The 18,756-nt window shown below is 37.3% G+C and overlaps 2 protein-coding genes across 2 annotated transcripts; both read right to left on the bottom strand.

Moving 5' to 3' along the window:
- Positions 1-1,368: 1,368 nt before the first annotated feature.
- Positions 1,369-8,812, bottom strand: LOC118271950 (toll-like receptor 3). The gene is made up of 3 exons (XM_035588220.2): positions 8,420-8,812; positions 4,917-5,163; positions 1,369-3,744 (listed from the first exon to the last, which is right to left on the bottom strand). The coding sequence occupies exons 2-3, from the start codon at positions 5,151-5,153 to the stop codon at positions 1,420-1,422; spliced, it is 2,562 nt and encodes an 853-aa protein (XP_035444113.2). The 5' UTR covers positions 5,154-5,163; positions 8,420-8,812; the 3' UTR covers positions 1,369-1,419.
- A 2,780-nt stretch (positions 8,813-11,592) lies between these two features.
- On the bottom strand, positions 11,593-18,057 carry LOC118272047 (SET domain-containing protein SmydA-8). The gene is made up of 10 exons (XM_035588351.2): positions 17,891-18,057; positions 17,266-17,512; positions 16,988-17,143; positions 16,449-16,703; positions 16,153-16,275; positions 15,644-15,831; positions 15,128-15,343; positions 14,587-14,774; positions 14,066-14,178; positions 11,593-11,780 (listed from the first exon to the last, which is right to left on the bottom strand). Exons 2-10 carry the CDS (start codon positions 17,509-17,511, stop codon positions 11,625-11,627), a joined length of 1,641 nt encoding a protein of 546 aa, XP_035444244.2. The 5' UTR covers position 17,512; positions 17,891-18,057; the 3' UTR covers positions 11,593-11,624.
- Positions 18,058-18,756: the final 699 nt, after the last annotated feature.

The raw sequence follows: 18,756 nt of genomic DNA, 5'->3' as shown, positions 1-18,756 counted from the left end.
ATTTGCTCAACCTTCAGAATCGTTTGCTAATAATTTATCTAAACATAATTTCTGTAGTTAATACAGAAATGCAAATGCACCAGTAATGTTGTGGTTTAAGACTCCTGTTTGTCATGCATGAGAGTGCGGATTCGACACCTACCGTACCAATTATGTTTATTTAGACACCCGCTGACGGGTGAAGACAACGGTGAAGGAAAACATCGTGAGGAATCCTGGGTTTATAATTTCTAATTATAAGTTTGAAATCGCCAACCCGCATTGAGCAAGCGTGGTGCTCAAACCTTCTCCGTTCGAGAAGAGGCACCAGTGACACTAGTGTAGTCTAAATGTCCAATTGTCATTTGTTTGTATTACTTGTATTATTAGTATTATATTATATTTATTTATTTTATTATTACTTGTATTTGTTTGAATAGGTAATAATAATATAATTTATAATACAGTTACACACACTATACGTCATTGATGATTGTAGAAGACCTTGTAATGTGACTACTTTTACTTTTTAATATTTGATTTTGTTTTTCTATTTGCATCTTAAATTACGAAACAAATATCCTGTTATTACATAAGAAGTAGAAACTTTTGATATCTTCTTGGAATTGTTTAGAGTATTTTTTTAACAAATTTCCTCAATAATTAACATAAAATGCAAAGCCGAAGAAAGCGTAGCCTCTTAACAATAAACGTATAAAATATACTTATCATAATATTATTTAAAAAAAAAGAATTGGCAAACCGTGAAAGAAAGTGATTTACATTAGAATAATTGAAATAGTAGAGAAAGGTAAGGCAACAGAACAAAAGGAAAAAAGATAGAAAAAGTCAATCAATTCCACGAAGTAATGTTAAGAGAATGTGTATGTAGGTCAGTACTTTTACCTATTCTAAGCCTAATATCAGGTGCTCGAGAATCGAGAATAGATCATGTTGTTTAATTAGTATATTCATTTAATCTCGAAGAAGTATTTCATTGTATGTGTGTCTTATAGATAACTAGATCCTATTATCATTTGGTAAATGAACGTGTAATGGCTGAACATCAGTACCCTTAGTATGAGTTTGCTTTATATTTAAAGTAATGGAAACCAGAGTACGTTCGGTACTTTGATTGGTTGGTTCATTGGAGCCGGCCAATCAGAGCGCTGAACACGCTCACGTTTTGTTTCTTCGTTTTTTGAGACGTTTGCTTTGTTTATCTCCTGTTATTACTTTCTATTATAATGAGACTTTAATAGAATTTGTATCTCTTATAAAAATCTCTATCTTTACAAGAATAACAGTTTAATGACCAATAGATTACCTACAGTTATTATCTCTGTGGTGTGTTAATTATGTTTTTTTTTTAATAAAATTACAACAAAATTTTTGTACACAAACAATGTATTAAAATTGAAATCACTATAATAATTCACATCACTTCTTAATGATAACGTCCCTCAATTTCTTCCAGAACTCCTCCTCGTTCCTCTGGTCCCACGAGTGGTAGATCTTCGTCTTCAACAAGTACTTCAACGTTGTCGTCAGGTACTTACTCTGTATCTCTCCTATTCTTATCAACACCAGAGGGTCATACGTGGTCCCATCCTCTAAGAATATCCTGTGGTACTCCGCCAACTGTGTCTCCCAACGACACCATTGTGATTTCGCAAAACTATTGCTTATTATCAAAATTACATACTTACTCTCATTAATACTGGTTAACACTGCTTCAGATATAAACGACCCTATCTCAAAGTCCCTCTCGTAAACACACAGTTTCAGAAACGGTGGCTTCGATTCCAACTGTGATATCATTTCGTGAACAAATTCTCTATCCTCATTACAATAGGACACAAAAGCGTCATATTTATACGTTTTCCCTCCATCCGTCTTTACTTGTTTCTTCTTTAGATTTCTACCTAATGCTACCTTAGCTATGAACATCCAGTAGCGTATATACATTCTAAACTTGTAAACAATAGCGATTATAAATAAGACTAGAGATATTGTGACCAGTGACGGCGCCGTCCACACCAGCACCATCACATTCGATATCTTCTCGTACATCAAACAGTGCAGACTTTTTACTGAAATCAAATATTCTGACACTCTCCTATCCTCCCACAAGTCAGGACTAGTGCATTGGAATTTGGAGCTAAAGATATATTGCTTTAAAGCCTTAGTTGCATTTGCTTGTAGCCAACGGTATGTAGTAAACATGGAGTTGCAGTCACACACAAAAATGTTGTCCATTAAATCTATGACGATATCACCTTTGCTTGCTTCCAACAAGTAACCGATGTCCTGAATCATGCTCAGTGAGAAGTGTGATATTTTGTTGTTCGTCAAATACAACCGATTTGGTTTAACACCAGAAGACAAAAATATTGGTTTCCACCACGACATTAGTAGATTTTCACTTAAATCTAGAAATTGGAGGAATTTTAATGGTTTTAATATCTCTGCGGTTATGTAGTACAGTTGGTTATTTCTAAGTACAAGGTGAGTCAAGTTAGGCATCATCTCAAAAAAGTTATCATCGTCATAGAATTGTTTGATGCCACAATTTTCTAGAATAAGAATTTTCAGTTCATTTAATCCATCAAATTTTGCACTTGTTAGATTTTGATTAGCAGTCAAAGGGTTATTAGCTAAGTTCAGTATTTCCAAATGTTTGGTAGCTTTGAAACTATCGGCTCCTATGTGATAGATTGTACCGTTTTCCATACTTAATATTTTTAAGTTCTCTAGTCCTGTAAATGTATAATTAAAAATAGCTCTAATACCATTAAATGCTAAGTTTAATACTTGTAGATTTTTACTCTCTGTGAAGGTATATCTGTCTATTTCATAGTACACTGGATTGTTTGCATGTCCTCTGTTATCAGATAAATCTAATAACATCAGTTGATTAGACAAGTGCGTTCCGTGGATTCCTGGCAGATTGTTACCGCTCAATAACAAAAATCTTAGGTTTGGAAACATTTCAGGAGTGAAAGCCATAGGGTCCACCAAGATGCAGGAAACTTTTCTCAAGTCGATTAGTTGTAAATTGGGCATTTTTGGAAAAGAATCTTTACTGATTATCTCAAACTGATTTCTTGTTAGTATTAAACTTTGTATTGTGGAATTTGCAATAATATTCATCAGCTTCTTCGGTGGTTGTTTTCTGAATCCCATCCCAGATAAATCCAAGTGTAATAAATTGATGTTATTCTCAATCAAAGTTACTAAGAAGTTTTCTATTAACGTGGAGTTCAGATCATTGTCTCCAATATGGAGATCTCTTAAATGTTTTAGTGGTAGAAAGGCATTGGGATGTATGTGATCTAGTCTACACAAATTAAGATCTAGTTTCCTTAATGAAGTTCCTGCCATGGGTTTGAAGGCATCTTCTGGGATGGTTTCTAGAGTATTTTCAGATAAATCTAGTCTTTTTAAAGACGGTAGTATACTGGGTTTGAATGATGGTGTAAGTTGTAGTACTGAATTAAATCCGTTGTTAACTAATGTTAAGTTGTGGAGATTCGTCAGTCCCTCGAACGTAGTCTCATGGATCGTTTGAAGTAAAGTATTGTATGATATGGACAGTTGTTCCAGATTTGTTAAGTTTGAGAATATTCCAGGCTGCAGGTACCGGAGCTGATGGTTCGCTTCTATTTCTAATACTTTCAAGTAGTATAGAAAGTCTAATTCTCCTTTTCGGATTTCAGTGATGACTGTGGTTCTTACTCTTAAAACTTCACTGCGTACTTTTACCTGGAAACAGAGAAATGTCTCTAAATACATAGATGTATAAGGTATGTAACCATTTAATATTGGTTTTTAGTAGAAGTACATAGTTTAGATATCAAGCTGACTATTTGTCGCGGTGAGACCGTGTATTGTTTGTTTAAGAATTCATTAACTTTCTCTAAAACCTAATCTAATCCACATTATTTTGCACTGTGCTTAACCTTAAATAGTAAACGTCACGCATTATCTTAAATTATTTAAATAAGAATGTGAATATAAAAAGAAAACATTATCTTAGACTTACAGCAACTTGCCATAAACAGCTCATGAATTATTATTAGCAGCGCTTTGAACATACGATTTTATCTCAAATGTTGTAGATTTTTCTTATTACGCCTTAAAAATCTGAGCAAGTTTGAATGTTTGCTCAAATTTTATATCAGTAGCCTTAGTACGAGTTGCTTTACGTTGAACGAAAATGAAACGAGAGAGCGTTCGGTGCTTTTATAGGCCGGCTCAAATTAACCAACCAATCAGAGTGCCGAACGCTCTCTCGTTTCGTTCGTAGCTAAGTCGTACTAAGGGCACAGATTTGTGCGTGAGCGTGTTTGTGTGTACTCATAGATGATAGTTAATAGTTACGTATCATTATGTTGTGAAACACATACACAGAGTGACAGTGTGTTTGTGTTAGTTTACTGTTTGCCCATTGTTCTACGTCTTACAGGATATTACGATAACTTGGGTAAACTGAATACTTGTTACGTCACAGTATGAGGGATTTCTAACGTTTCAGATGTGGATTATCTTAAAAACAATGAAGTAATGGAGAGTGAGGAAGGAATTTGTTTTCCAGTAATGAAAGTTTACTGTGTGTGACGACATGAAGCAGATGTGCTTCGTGGACTGAGTTCAAGGACAAATATTAATGGTCATGTCTATTCTATAAATTCCTAATAATAGCGTGATGATTAATGCTCAAACCTTCTCCGTTTGAGAAAAGGCTTTGGTCAGTAGTGGTCATTAATAGGCCTGGATAATAGAACAGTGCCAAAAAATGTGCTCAGTGCTCGCTCTCTACTATATGGGACTTAATCGGACTAACTAACAAATAACTGGTGACAAGTTATAAATACTTAACGTAAGTGATAGTAAAAGGTGTTATTAACGTAGGCGCTAAAGAAAAAACAATTTACCCTAGGAAATTTCATGCACTCGTAGTTTCCGAAGCAAACGACGACTCTTTGGTGGTAGGTGGCCCTGCAGATGCAGCCAGACGCCCAGTCCTTGCCCAGCTGAATAGGAAGCTCCTCCGTCTTATCATCCTTGGGGTACAAGAAGGTGCTGGTGAAGTCTTTGTACTCGTCCATAAGGTTGGACCTGGCGTATTGAGCGTAACACAGAAGTAGCCAGATGTAGCGAGCTATTGACATGTCTTCTTTTCTGGAATAGAAGACAAATGTGGCGTTAGAGAAGAAGATTATGTGGTTGAGGATTTTAATCGGATGCAGCTTAAAATGATAGTTATTCAGTTGTTGCATACGCACCTGACACTTTTGATAACCTAAAACTTATTCAACCAAATTATAAATTATTACCATGTAGACTTTGGTGTCATCATATAAGGCTTATTTGTAAACCAAATCCAGGTGTATCCCATCTTATTTTATTACTTCAAAACATATATTTGAATCTCTTTTTGACACTTTGTCGCCACAGCATTAGCATATAAGCGTCAGAGTCAACTTTATCTATTGTTTTTAAATATTATCCTTAAATTCTTTGTCAATGTTATTGTAATGGTGTGGAAATAACCGGGTGTGGAAATGCAAAACAGTCTCCATTAATGTCTGGCGCGTGTGGGTTAAACCCTATAAGAAGCTGCATCACTCCGTAGATAATAATAAAGGCATATCTGTCGCAGTTATTTATAAAATACTAAATGCGTATGTTATGGAAAATGATAGACGATGCACTTGTTATGCAACAAACAAATGAATGGTTGTATAAGGATTTTGTGAAAATTAGAAAGTTTGCTTTGGATGGTGTGAAATCTGATCTGTAGATCAACATAGGTATAAAAGGATTGGTTCTACTTAATTAATTATTTCAACTTCCAAATTAGTTACCATCTTGCAAGTAAGGAAATTACAGTAAACTGAAAATGGACGTCTCCATTAATAGACGAGGCGTTTGTTTCAAGTAACGACATATACAAAAGGATGTAATAATTCCGATATTTGTTCGAAATTATGCAGAAAAAGAAATTATGCTCACAGGAATTTATCGAAAAACTGCATCTGCATAGTGAATATAATTTGCAAATCTTCCACAGCATATATTTTGATTTGTAAACGCAAGTAATCTCAAGTAAACTGATAACACGGTGACGTTGGAGGCTGATCAAACACCAGCTTGTAATTGATGGCAATCTGGGTTACTTGTGATTGCATTTGAATTCATTGGTTTTAGGGATCCAGTTATACATGTTTTGCCTAGTAACAGCATACCAAATGATAATAATGTAGACTCAATGCAAATTGTATTATATCAACGGATGGGGGTGATAAGAAGAGAGGATTGTGTAAGGTAAAGAGAGAAAGGGTGTGTCTGATATGGTTGAACAGGTTTAGGGAAAAAAAGATGTGATGAAAGCCATATTTGAGAATAGGTACTACGACATCAGTATTTAAAATCAATGATTATTTATCTGGTATCAATTAAACCAACAGCGGTACCAAATTCAAAATTAAAATAGTCGTTACCTATTAAGTAAGAAATGTAAAATCTAGGGCTACACAGCATGCTGCAACTGAATAAAAAATACTAGGGCAATTACGAACTGAATAAATTATTCTAAGTTCAAACTATTTTTATATTTATTTCTTTAGGTTTGATACTTAAAGACGAAGTCAATGATACATTTATTATCACTCTTCCAGAAGGTGCTGCAAGAGCCGACGAAGGGACTACGCATTTGGACTCAGAACAAGCAGCAACGCTCTCTGATAAACCTGATTTTTTTAAGCTGGCATCTAGAAACAAACGTAGAGATTATGGGATATTCTCTTATGTAGAGGAAGTCAATAGTCCAGTAGTAGACTGTAATACTTTGAATGTAGACATTGTAGATGTTGTTCAATATCTTCATGATCTAGAAACTTCTTATATCTTTCATTTTGTAAGGACTTTTATAGTAAAACTGACAGTGGACACGTCAGATGGTTTCACTAGAGACTGTCGATTGTTTATTTATTTAGCATCATCGTGCTAATTTTCTCATATCCTTGGGAATGAAGGAATAATAGACTTATTTGCTTTGTGATGTGTTATGCTAAACAAGAACGCGTGTACCATCAAGATGTACTGAGGGACTTGTGTCAATTTCTTTACTCTAGATCTGATTTGTGAAGGACTTTGGACTTTAAATGGAGCAGTGATTAAAATAACTGTTACTGTTTACATCTGTTATCTTTTTTTTTAAAATCTGTCATGAGCTTTTGAGTTCTCGCTATACAAAGATGGGTGATTTCCATTGACTAGTGTAGTTTTACTATATTTTGGTAAGGATTTCAAAAGTAAATTTGCAGAAGTAAGCATTTTACAATCGTGTTATGCATTTCTTGATGCAGACAAACAAACGTGGCATACCTATATGTTGTATAGATACGTTTCTACATGCATATACATAACATATACATAAAAGAAAGGTTTTAGGTGTATAGAAACATGTCTATAGATTTTTGGCACAGCTGGAAATGTACAGTACCTTTAGTACAAGTTTATTTTACGTTGAACGAAAATGACGTTCTGATTGCTTGGTTCATTCGCGCCGGCAGAAGTAAACCAAACTAGTACTAAGGGGACAGCGTGTTTAGAGATGTCTACGAGGACGATTTTGATACTGTAATTAGGATATTTAGTTTTTGTAATGGGTTTCTACTACAAAGACATGAACATAAGTGATAAACCTTGGCACATGTCCAAAGAGGGCCCAGAATTTGCGCAAACAATTAGTTGTTATCAAATTCGTGACTGAAATGTGAAATGTAGGCGTAGCCATGTTTGTACGTCGTGAATCTTATAACATGTAATGTTATTTAACTTATTAATAACTGGATATAACTAGTTTGGTAATAAGATATGTGGTCACCATTACTTAAATATCAATGAAACAGAAACCGCAAGTGCGTCTTATGCTATAAGGAGAATGATGATTATGAGATTTTAGATTTTAGTTAGGGATAAGTAATGCTATAAAATCTAGAATTCCTATGGCAAGAACAGTTAAAGAAGTTTGAACCTTATCACATGATAATAATATGGTTGAAAATCTCGTCAGATTGTACTCAGAGAAACGTTTAAAGAGTTTGGCATCTTGTTTAGCTTTCATCTGAACACTATGCATCGAATTGCGGTTAGATTTGGCATGCATTAAGTAAACAAACGATTGTTGACAAACAAACAATAAAAGGTTTCGTGGTTTACTTATTGGTATTAGTATAGTCGTAGGGGCAAGGTAACATTTTTTATACATGTAATGTTCTTATTTCATTCGAAATTTGCAAGTGACACGGACTGGATTGAACTAGTATGTCAAATTTTGGGTAGTAAATCTATTCACAAAGAAATTTGACTTCAGATTAAGCAAGAAACAATAAATGAAGCAACAAAATCACAAATAGAAACAGCGACAAACCTTCAAGACGATGTAACGTGCACACGGTGTATCTGGTAATGTGAACAGCAAACACGACGCCGACTGACGCCATTCGATTGTATTACACAACAACCTCACTGCCACTAGGAAACCACCAGGAACCACACACAATCCTCAAGGCATAGCTCACCACCAACTCAAGTATAATCACTCACTTCGAAGCTTCTTCAGGACTTGGTAACCACGTACGAACAGGTCGGCAGTTGGAACAAAACTCGCCGTGTTTGTCCTAAGATTTTCGCGTGCCTTCGTCATTGGTGATATTTACATGTGATAACTAGTAAAGATAACGAACCGCCAACATCTCAATGTACCGGCTAGATGTGCGAGAATTACAGCCTGTTCATGAAACTGAAAATTGTTATGAACTTGAAGATAACTGGACATATGACGAGCAGTTTCTTCGCTCGGGATTTACTCAAAATGTGCTAATTCAATGGACACGATGAGAAAAAGTTTTACTCGTGTGTTTTGCAAGATCGCTGGAACATTATGTTATATGACTTTTTTTTGAGGGGGGGAAAATCATCCAATGACTTCTCTCGCCTTGGGCGAGGCAAAAGGGAGTGTCAGACTCTTACTGACTAAAAACCCGTTCCTACTCCTGCTTTTCGAGCCTCGGTACTCACTAAATAAAATCGCAGTTCCTTTAAATTTAAAGTCCGCGAGCATATATTTAAGGATTGGCAGTCGCAAAACAATTGAGGAAACTTATTTCTTCATTATGTGTATTTTATTATTTATGCAGTATATGTAGTTGTTTAGCAGTAGATATATATTGTATTATGTGTATGTATACCTATGTATATAATATGTATTATATATGTATATGTATTGTATATATTGTATATTGTATTCTTATATTTATTCTTTTGTACCTGTGTTTTGGCTTCGCATCAATCCGCTTCATTTCTCTGCACTACCCTATGGTTGACTGTTAGAGAATGCCTTAAGGCATTAAGTCCGCCATTCACTGTTTTTTTTTTGTGATGAAGTATAAATAAATAAATAATAAATAAAACACACGGCTGCATTTCTCCGAATATGTACATTATTATTGGGCCCTTACACCTCATCCAGCAAGCAGAAGGGGAATCTACCTAATAATTAATTAGTAAATACGACAAGTTTATTAATAACCAACTTGTGGCCGTCTGGCGCCGGCCACGTGTAATAAATAAATATATGTGTAAATTGAAACTGAGTGAGCATAAGATATTGCACAAAAAGGAGATACTTGGTAGAATCACACTTCAACAGAGTATTTCACAATTGCTTTAATAAGTCATAGCTTAGTATAGAAAACTCATTAATGAACGTCATTTCTGAAAGAATATTAACACTGAATATCTTTACGCTTTTAAAATTACATTGGAACTTCAATAAACCCGTGAATGCGTTTTCTTTTTGTGTCTCACTGTATTATCACAATCGCATAGTGTTCGTCCATGCTTACACTCTAATCTCTCGCCTCATGCAGCCTCACACTTGACATCGAGTTTACTTTTTATATTAACTTTAGGATTACGTAATATATTTTTAGCAAACCATCGCACGCGGAGCATACCTATATTATTTTGATACTGTAAGAAGAATTACGTAGGCACCTACCAAGTTACGAACCATGCATTAGTCGTATCGTATCGTCAAGCCTTTTATCCCGGAAGGGGTAGGCAGAGGTGTTTCAATTTGTGTTGTTATGTTTGTAATGTTGTATGGTATATAGAGGTAGTTTCATCATCTCCCTTGTACGTGCCTAGTTGGGAACGCATTGATACGATCCTTGCAACCCTTTATTAGGGACCTGTGTAAACTCAATTTAAATCCCACATTGTTCAAATTAGCATCATAAACTCAGTCAAAAGTGGTGTTGTGTCGATTTTGGCAGAAAGTTAATTTTGTAACCAGTGTACTTAAACTGAATTTTCTTTATTATAAATTCTACTAAGGTCAGTGATAGATCAACTGTCAACTATCAACGAGAGATCAACTGTCAACTAACTATAATGTATAAATAAATAATAATGCTCTCGCGGCAGTAGGTTCGATTCCGCGAAGTGTCGATATCGCTCCAATTAACGCGTCGTTCGCGGAGCTCCCTTTATGTCACTCAGCCTGACGACCGGCGCACGCGCAGGTAGCGGGACGTGATCGCTTTCTTTTATAAATTCGATCGGTACCTACTTAAAACTCTAGATATATTAATATGTGAAGAGAAAACAGTGAACTTATTATGTGTTGTATAAACTTAATTCCTATATTCAGCTGCTAGCATCTGCATGCGGATTCGCCAGACCACAATCTACCCCTGTTCAAAGTTTCATCTCGATTCCTTCAAACGTTTAGTGTGTAACATAAAGTGAGTAACATGCAAACAAACATACTTTTATATTTCTAATATTAATAGGATTAATAGCAACATTTTAAAGAGTTCTTTCCGATAGTAGAACCTCTGGCAATTGATAAACGATCTTAAATAAAAACCTTTGGATCAATCGAACTTTTTGACAGAATAATGAATAATGTACAATTAATTTTAAAAATTTTTCATCAAAGATTTTGAATTGAGAATCGGCCGATAATCGTAAATAATGGCAATCATTTTAATATTTAGATTTTTTGGATTTTAGAAAAATACAGCTGTAAGTTAGTATCTATCTACTCGTATAGTAAAAATAACCTAAGTGTCCAATGTAAGGCTCCCGCGGTGTTTGCACAAATACGGTTATTTTTTACCCTGGCGCGTGCGCCGACCTGCTTTCTCCGACGATGGGATCGTTATATTTTATATTATGCATTCAATTATAAAAGTTTACCATGCGATTATCGAAAGTGCACATTATACTTTTTTCATTAAACATTATAATTTCTTATGTGTTGTTATTATTCTTCGTAGGTTAAGGTACTCGTAAGTACAAATAAGGGGTTCTGGGTTCAATTCAATTGTCTGATGTTGCGGGTGTCCATGGGCGACGCTGATCGCTTACCATTAAGTGACCCGTTTTCTCGTTTCCAAAATCCCGGTTCAACAGTCTTGTAAATTGGTTTTTTTAATAAGTTAAACCACTGCTTCTGACAGAGTTATCGTTTTGCTAACTGTTAGAAGTTAATCTAGTCAAAATTTAATTAAAAAGATAAATAAAACACTAATATAACAATCAGTACAAAACATAATATATTTAGTTTACAAAGGTGAGGGTAACGCAGCAGACAGGTTCCTGATCAGCTCGTCCATCTGAATGAGGTTGATCCTCGCCTGCCGGTTCAGGCGACCTTCGGGCAGCTCGGGCGGCTCGTGGCGCAGCAGCTGGGCTGATTCTGACAGGATCTTACGGGATTCCTGTGGAGTTAATTTAAAAAAATCAAACATCGTAAACATTGTTGTACATAGATTGAAATAGGTGTACGCGTTTTTAAATGCTTCGACACAATATTGTCCATTGAGCCAGATTTCCAACCAGGCCAGGTTTCCAGGTTTTAATAACACCTAAACAATGAACACTGTTTTGGCTGATGTTAATTCCATTAATTTTGATTAGACTAGCAACGATGCCTAAAGGATCAAGTACAAATTGAATCTTAGGTAAAGGACAGAAGTGAGAAATTTATACTTTACAAAAACGTTCATAATATGTCCACACCCTTAAAGCATTAGTGTAGTGCTCGGATTGTTTGTTTTAGCTACAAGATACAAGATCGGATCGCAACAACAGATTTACTTTGCTACGCATCGCTAGCTACAATGATAAACACTTTACAATCCACTATAAAACTAATCAGACGCCGCTAAGACAAAGATACATTCATTATTATTTTATGATACGAGCGGCACTTGTTTTTCACTAGCTGATGCCCGCGGTTTCGCTCGACTTTGTGACTAATAAAATTAGCCTAAGTTACTCCTTAGTACATCAGTTACCTATCAATAAAAGTCCTGTCACAATCGGTCAACCCAATTCAAAGATTAGCCAGAACAAACAGACAAAAATGATAAAAAATATCGTATGTATATTTATATGCATGTAGTAAAAAGCGGTTATTTCAATATTACAAACAGACACTTCAATTCTATTTATAGGTACAGATAGAGGTACAGATTTCTCTAAGAGTTCGGAACGATTCTCATATTTGTTCTTTGCGTGTCTCCCACACTTGTACATCTCACAAAAAGTTCAAAACAAAAAGAATCAGTGTCAGTATTTCGGGCGAGTAACTGGAGCGAGCCGTGGTCCAGTTGCTGGCGCGAGTAGACACGTACAAGACTGTTTTTGTCTGTGATGTGATGTCAATGGATTCACCGGTTGAGTTATTATGGCACCGGCATCACTTGATGGTGGCTGATGTAGAAGCGTTACTGTGCTTACGTACTTTTTGTCGATCACGCATTTTGGCTGCGTGACGATAGTCTTTTACACCTTTATTATTTTGGAAAGATTGATTTTCTGAGTAGATATTCCCATCCTGGCAGATATTACTTATGGGTACAGACTGTTCTGACCTTTGCATCGATTGGCTTTAGAACAAAGTACCCGAATGAATCCGGTTAATTTGTGCTGACTAATGATTAGCTAAGCATTTTAACATCATATGGTCGCTTGCTTTGTCTTTAGATAACTTTTATATGGGAAATAACCAGTTATTCGCTCAGTGACGCATACACAGGTAGTATTAGTTTATTAATTTTTTTGTTATGAACTGGACGGACCTAGGTAACTACGTCGATAGAATTAGTATCAGGGCCTTATCTTTAATCTTGAAATATTAGCCTTCAGAGTTTAAATTGTTTCCTTGACCAAGTGGTGACCAACATGTGAGTGAAATATTGTAAGTGGCAGTGGTTGGATGCGAAGGGCTGAAGATCGAACTCACTAACGTGCTATTGGAAAGATTTATGTCCAACCGTGGACGGAAATAGACTGGAGATGACGTTCATCATATGATCATGACGATGATGATGAATTAGTATTAGACATAGCAAATTTTTTGTTATGAGCTAGACGGACCTACGGTGACGACGGTGCTCTAACAAAGCCTACCTAATTCTCCAAAATTTTACAACCCAACTTTTAGCTCGCCTATGAAGAGACAAGTTTACATCAATTAAATAAACAAAATACAAAAAGAATTTCAATTACAATTAAGAAGGCTGTTGACATAAGACACGTGATAATGACGTCACATTCTGTTTGTGTACATTGCCACGATTATTTGGTCAATGATAACAGGTCTGGTCCCACTGAGGCACAGACGTAAGATGTTGCCCACTCATTTTTACGACCACAACAAATGGTACGAAGTCCTAAACTCCTAATTGCAGTGTTTTCCCTCGCGTAACTTCACTTTGATAGTGGCACCGCCATTGTAAGACAGACTTAAGAAGAATTAACATTTGTGCTGACGTAATGGTGTGAGTTGACAAATATTTATTTATGTATCTACTGAATGTGGTATGTTGGTATTTTTATGGGTAAATCATCTAATTACTTCTCCCGCGAGAATGGTAAGGCGAGAGGGAGTGTGTAAAAACCACTCCGTTCCTACACCTGTTTTTAGAGCCGGAGTAGTTAAGGCACATGCCGATCCGATACCAATCCCTAACTAAGTGTTAAAGAAACCATAACTTACGGAGACATATCCCAGCAAGGTCATAGGTCCATCAGTGAGCGCCTGCCGCCGCCCTGTCTCCGCCACTGCAGCGTGCAGCTCGAACAGCAGCGTGCCACGGAGACGAGTTTCAGCTGGGGGAAACGAAAATTATATTATGAAGTATGGAGCAGATTCTTTTAAGTGTCCATTTCTCATATGAACATTCGTGGTTCGTGTAGCGATAATTATACAGCAAACATTTAAACATTCCAAAAACTTGAGGGATCTGAAATGAATTCTTTTTTTTTGTTTAAATAACGTTGCCCCAGCCCTGTGTCGTGGGTGCGTTTACAAACATACAATTTGTGGATCACACAAAGAGTTGCTCCGTGCAGGAATCGAACCCGCTATCCGTTGCGCGGCAGCCAGTTGCCCAGCCACCGCACCAACCGTGCAGTCAAAATTTGATCTTAGTTCTTTCATGCATTTATATTATAAAGATCTAAATTATTATTATAAAGATCCTAAAATAACAAAATCAAAAACCAAATCAGGTTTACCAGGAGCCAAAGTTTCGAGTAGCTCAGCGATCTTCTTGCAGAGCTGTGTCTTGAGGAGCAGCCGGTCGTCTGTCACCATTGCCAGGCCCTGCTCCACCTCCTGGCCTATCATCTGGGCGAGTGCCATGCTCACGTCCGTCATGTAGAAGTGGGAGGGATGTAGGTAGCTGCTGCAGTGGCCTATGAACCTGGAGAAGGAGTATGGAAGATTGAATTAGTATTCAGTACTTAAAAGTCCCGTCATCGTTTCATGTCGACGAGTACTACTAAACTATCGTATCACTCAAGTTTTTTAAGTGTGAGAGAGTCATGTTTTGGCACGAATGGGTCGGCTGTCGGCTCGACTGGAGTGATACCACGGCTCACAAAAAACCGACGTTTCGGCAACGTATTTGTAACACCTCTGGTGTTTCAAGTGTCCATGGGCGATTGCTTACCATTAGGTGATCCGTCAGCTCGTTTGCCAGCTTATTCTATAAAAAAAATACTGAAAATCGTACTCATGATGCCATTTATTACTAAATTATAAAGTATTACAGACCTTTCACAAGCCTCAGGATCCCCCTTCGGCATGATGCTGAGCTCTCTCCCAATGTCCTGCACCAACTGCTGTATGATGGCATCAGACACTGCATCCTGGCAGGAGTTACACTTCCAGAACTTGTTGTCCAAGTTGCGGGTCTCTGGGTTGGGGTTCTTCGTCTTGTGTAGGATCGGGAGGATGAAGGTGTCTGGCAGAAGGTAGCCCTTGCAGTCTCTGTGTGGAGAGATATGATTGGTGTTAATCGGTTTGCCTTTTCATGAGTAGGTAGAGAATAAATGAAGGAAACAATCACTCATAGGTTGAAATAGTTCTTGATCCGGAGCTGTGGACTAGCGGGTTTACCGGGGCTCTGGCTCGAAAAGCAGGAGAAGGAACGGGGTGGTTTTTAGTCAGTAAGAGTCTGACACTCCCTTTCGCCTCGCCCAAGGCGGGAGAAGTAACTGGATGATTTTCCTCCCTCAAAAAAAAAAAAAAAATAGGTTGAAATAGTCATCTGCAGAGTCAACCACTTACTTCTTCTTGCACTTGACAGCGCTGTACATGGTCCCCAGCTCAGTGACGTCAGAACAGCGCTCGCACGTGCACTCGAAGAACTTGGAGTCAGCGAGATGGTGGCGCCGCGCTTCCGTGCCCCACATGGGGTCCGTATAGCACACGGTGATGTGGGATCCAGAGGGGATGTTTACACCAGCGCAGAGAATCTGAAACATGTATAAATGTTGGTTAATTCATGACTTCGATTCTTAAACTGTCTTAGCTTTTTTTTAATTAAATTAGAGTCCGTCTAATCTGTGGGATATGGAATGGACCTGGGTACGTCCTAAAACTGCGACCAGCCACCGAGGAATGGGCAGCAGCATTCTCAAAATTTATCGGTGACTTAACTGCGATCCCCAAGCCGATTGCCAAGCGTGGGGATTATGGCAACCCCCTCCCTTACTAAGGGGAGGCCAGTAGTTGTTCAGCAGTAGACATCTGTCGGCTGATGATGATGATTAGCTTTAGGTTACAAATGCACGTACAATGTCTCCCTGTGAGGTGAAGCTCTTGTTGCAGTTGGCGCGGCAGTTGTGCTCCACCATGGAGATCCGGTCGAACAGCGCCACGTACTCCGGCTCCAGAAGAGGCACCTCATGACCGTTGATCTGAAACGTGGTAAGTATTTAATTCACTTCAATAAAATTATCCAGGGTCTCGGTGGCGATTCTTAGGTGAAGCAAAGAATGATTGTGTTGTTTGAGCAACATTGAATATTTGGACCGCCTAGTCCTATTGTGAGTCAAATTGTTAAAAGATAATGCGACGTTTTTTGTCTCACCTGCAGTATACCGCAGCACTTCATGATCTCCTCCTCACTGAAGGTGCCCTCTAACTTAAAGAACTTCCAGATGAAGTCAGCGACCATCTTCTTGTCACTGTTCCACTTGTCAGTGTCCCTTCTGTCTTCGCAGTGAGACTGCAGACCCTGGATCTTCTCCCACAGCTTCTGGTTGTGGTCGCGCTGGTACAGGCAGCGGAGCACTGTGATGCACTGGTAATTCGGATGAGGTATACCAAATGTGGAGATGTTCACCTGAAAATAGAGAAGTCAAAAATATTAAAATAAACAGTGCATTGGATAAAGTTAGAGATTTTTTTAACTTTATTTTTCGTCATACGTATTACAACGATTGCCGAGCAACGCATAGATCTCGAGTATTTTGTAAGTAAGTATTGTTAGGACTTTACTCTCTCTCTATTCTCTCAAGAATTATTATTGTAAAAATAAGAAGATCGGTAACAACTCATGGAAAACTGCATTATTATAAAGTGTTCTGCATGAATCTTTCAAGAAATTTATAATATTAAGTTAGTTACCTTTTCTCCCCTCTGTTGAGTATAATGGCACTCAGGGTCGTGCTCCTCCTTGACGATGCAGTCTGCGGAACAGAAGGGCCACCCACACTTCTCACATGACAACGTCTTGCCTTCTTCCAGCAGCTTGTAGCAACCGAGACAGACTGGTGGAGTGACCTGGTGACGACGAAAAGTAATGGTAGAGTGTATGGGTGCTATTTAATTATGGGTCATTTAAAACCAAGAAGAAGAAGAAAATGCATGGTGGTCTAGTCCTGTCTATGAAATATGCTCCATACCTGTGCTGGTCCAGTGATAAGAGGCTTCTCTTTCAGCACAATATCTCCAGCCTTGATATCCCTAGAGGCTTCCAGGTACCTTCCATACTTCTCACTCTCCTTCAACCTGATTGGTGTGCACTGGAACTTGTGCTGCTTCCAGTCCTGCTTCTGGTGGTCTTTGGAGCAGTAGTGCACATTCTGGCAACCAGAACATTTCTGGATTGCCGGAGATAAGCACACTATACAGGAGCCTTGTTGTACCATTCTGGAAATTGTGGGAATAGTCTTAAAAATATGGAATACTATCTTTTGTTATGTCTAGTGTGATGGTCCTTAACATTACTTTAAAATAGCATATCATATACACATACTGAAGTGAAGAACTGATATTCGACAGTTCAAATTGCTTTGAAGTGTATTGCTGTGTTGAACTCATCAGGCGTCAGCGTATTTGCTTATTTTGTCTCTTTTTAACATATAGCAATTGTTTACTATTTCTTAATATATTTTTATGCTGCGATCCAGCTATCAAATGGGCACCTATATTGTATTACATTTTCAAAGCGATGAACTACAAAGGAGCTATTAATATCAATAATTATTAAATTCTATGACAAATCACACAGTACATAAAAAAACTTACTTGTTTATCTTTCACAATCCCATATATATCACAAAACTAACACAAATCTTAGAAATAATTACAAAACAGCACAAAATTGTCTAAATATCTCCCATGTGCGATACAGCGCACCGGGCTGACTGACCGGCGCACGCGCATCTGCGCATGCGCGGTGTAAAAATAAACCGCGCGATTTGACACTTGAAACTATACCCGTATTCCTGTGTATATTTTGTTTGATGCAATTGAAATGTTCATGGATTTAGGAAACTTATCAATGTGTGTGTATCTGTTTGCTTTTTTTTTCAGTGAGCTACATACTGCATACATTGACAACAAATTGCAGGATTAGATTACCTCATGCATCTTTGTTGTACTATTATAGAAAATACCGATCCTTTAAAAATAAATTCACCCTTTAGTTTTGTAATCTCTTTTTCTTAGCGCCAATTTTTCAATCAACAGATAATTTTTATTCATTTAAATGAATAAAATTGACGTTGGACAGTTGCTGTATGAAAAAACAAAATTACGCCCAATTAAGTTATCTGGCGTTAAAATAATAAGCTCAAATGACCGCAGATATTTTATTAAAACTGGCCCTAATGAGTTCCTCTAAAATATAAAACAAAGTATAGCGATTTAAAGAAATTGTATCTTCCTACTCTATTTGGATTACCTATTTGATTTGGCACCATATAAGGTATATATTTTTTCAAATACATACATAAACTCACGCCTTCCATGGGGTAGGCAGAGACAATGGAACGCCAATTGCTACGAATGTTACTCACTTCTTTCGCTTCATCAGTCTTTTCATACATGCTCGTCGTCGTCGGTTAAGGGTACTTTTAATTTGGCCCTTTTTCAATTCAATTTCAAATTAA

Source organism: Spodoptera frugiperda, chromosome 5, assembly GCF_023101765.2.
Source record: "Spodoptera frugiperda isolate SF20-4 chromosome 5, AGI-APGP_CSIRO_Sfru_2.0, whole genome shotgun sequence".
Classification (NCBI taxonomy): Eukaryota; Metazoa; Arthropoda; class Insecta; order Lepidoptera; family Noctuidae; genus Spodoptera; species Spodoptera frugiperda.
The sequence above is the reverse complement of the archived record's forward strand: the minus strand, read 5'-3'. Positions and strand labels throughout refer to the sequence as shown.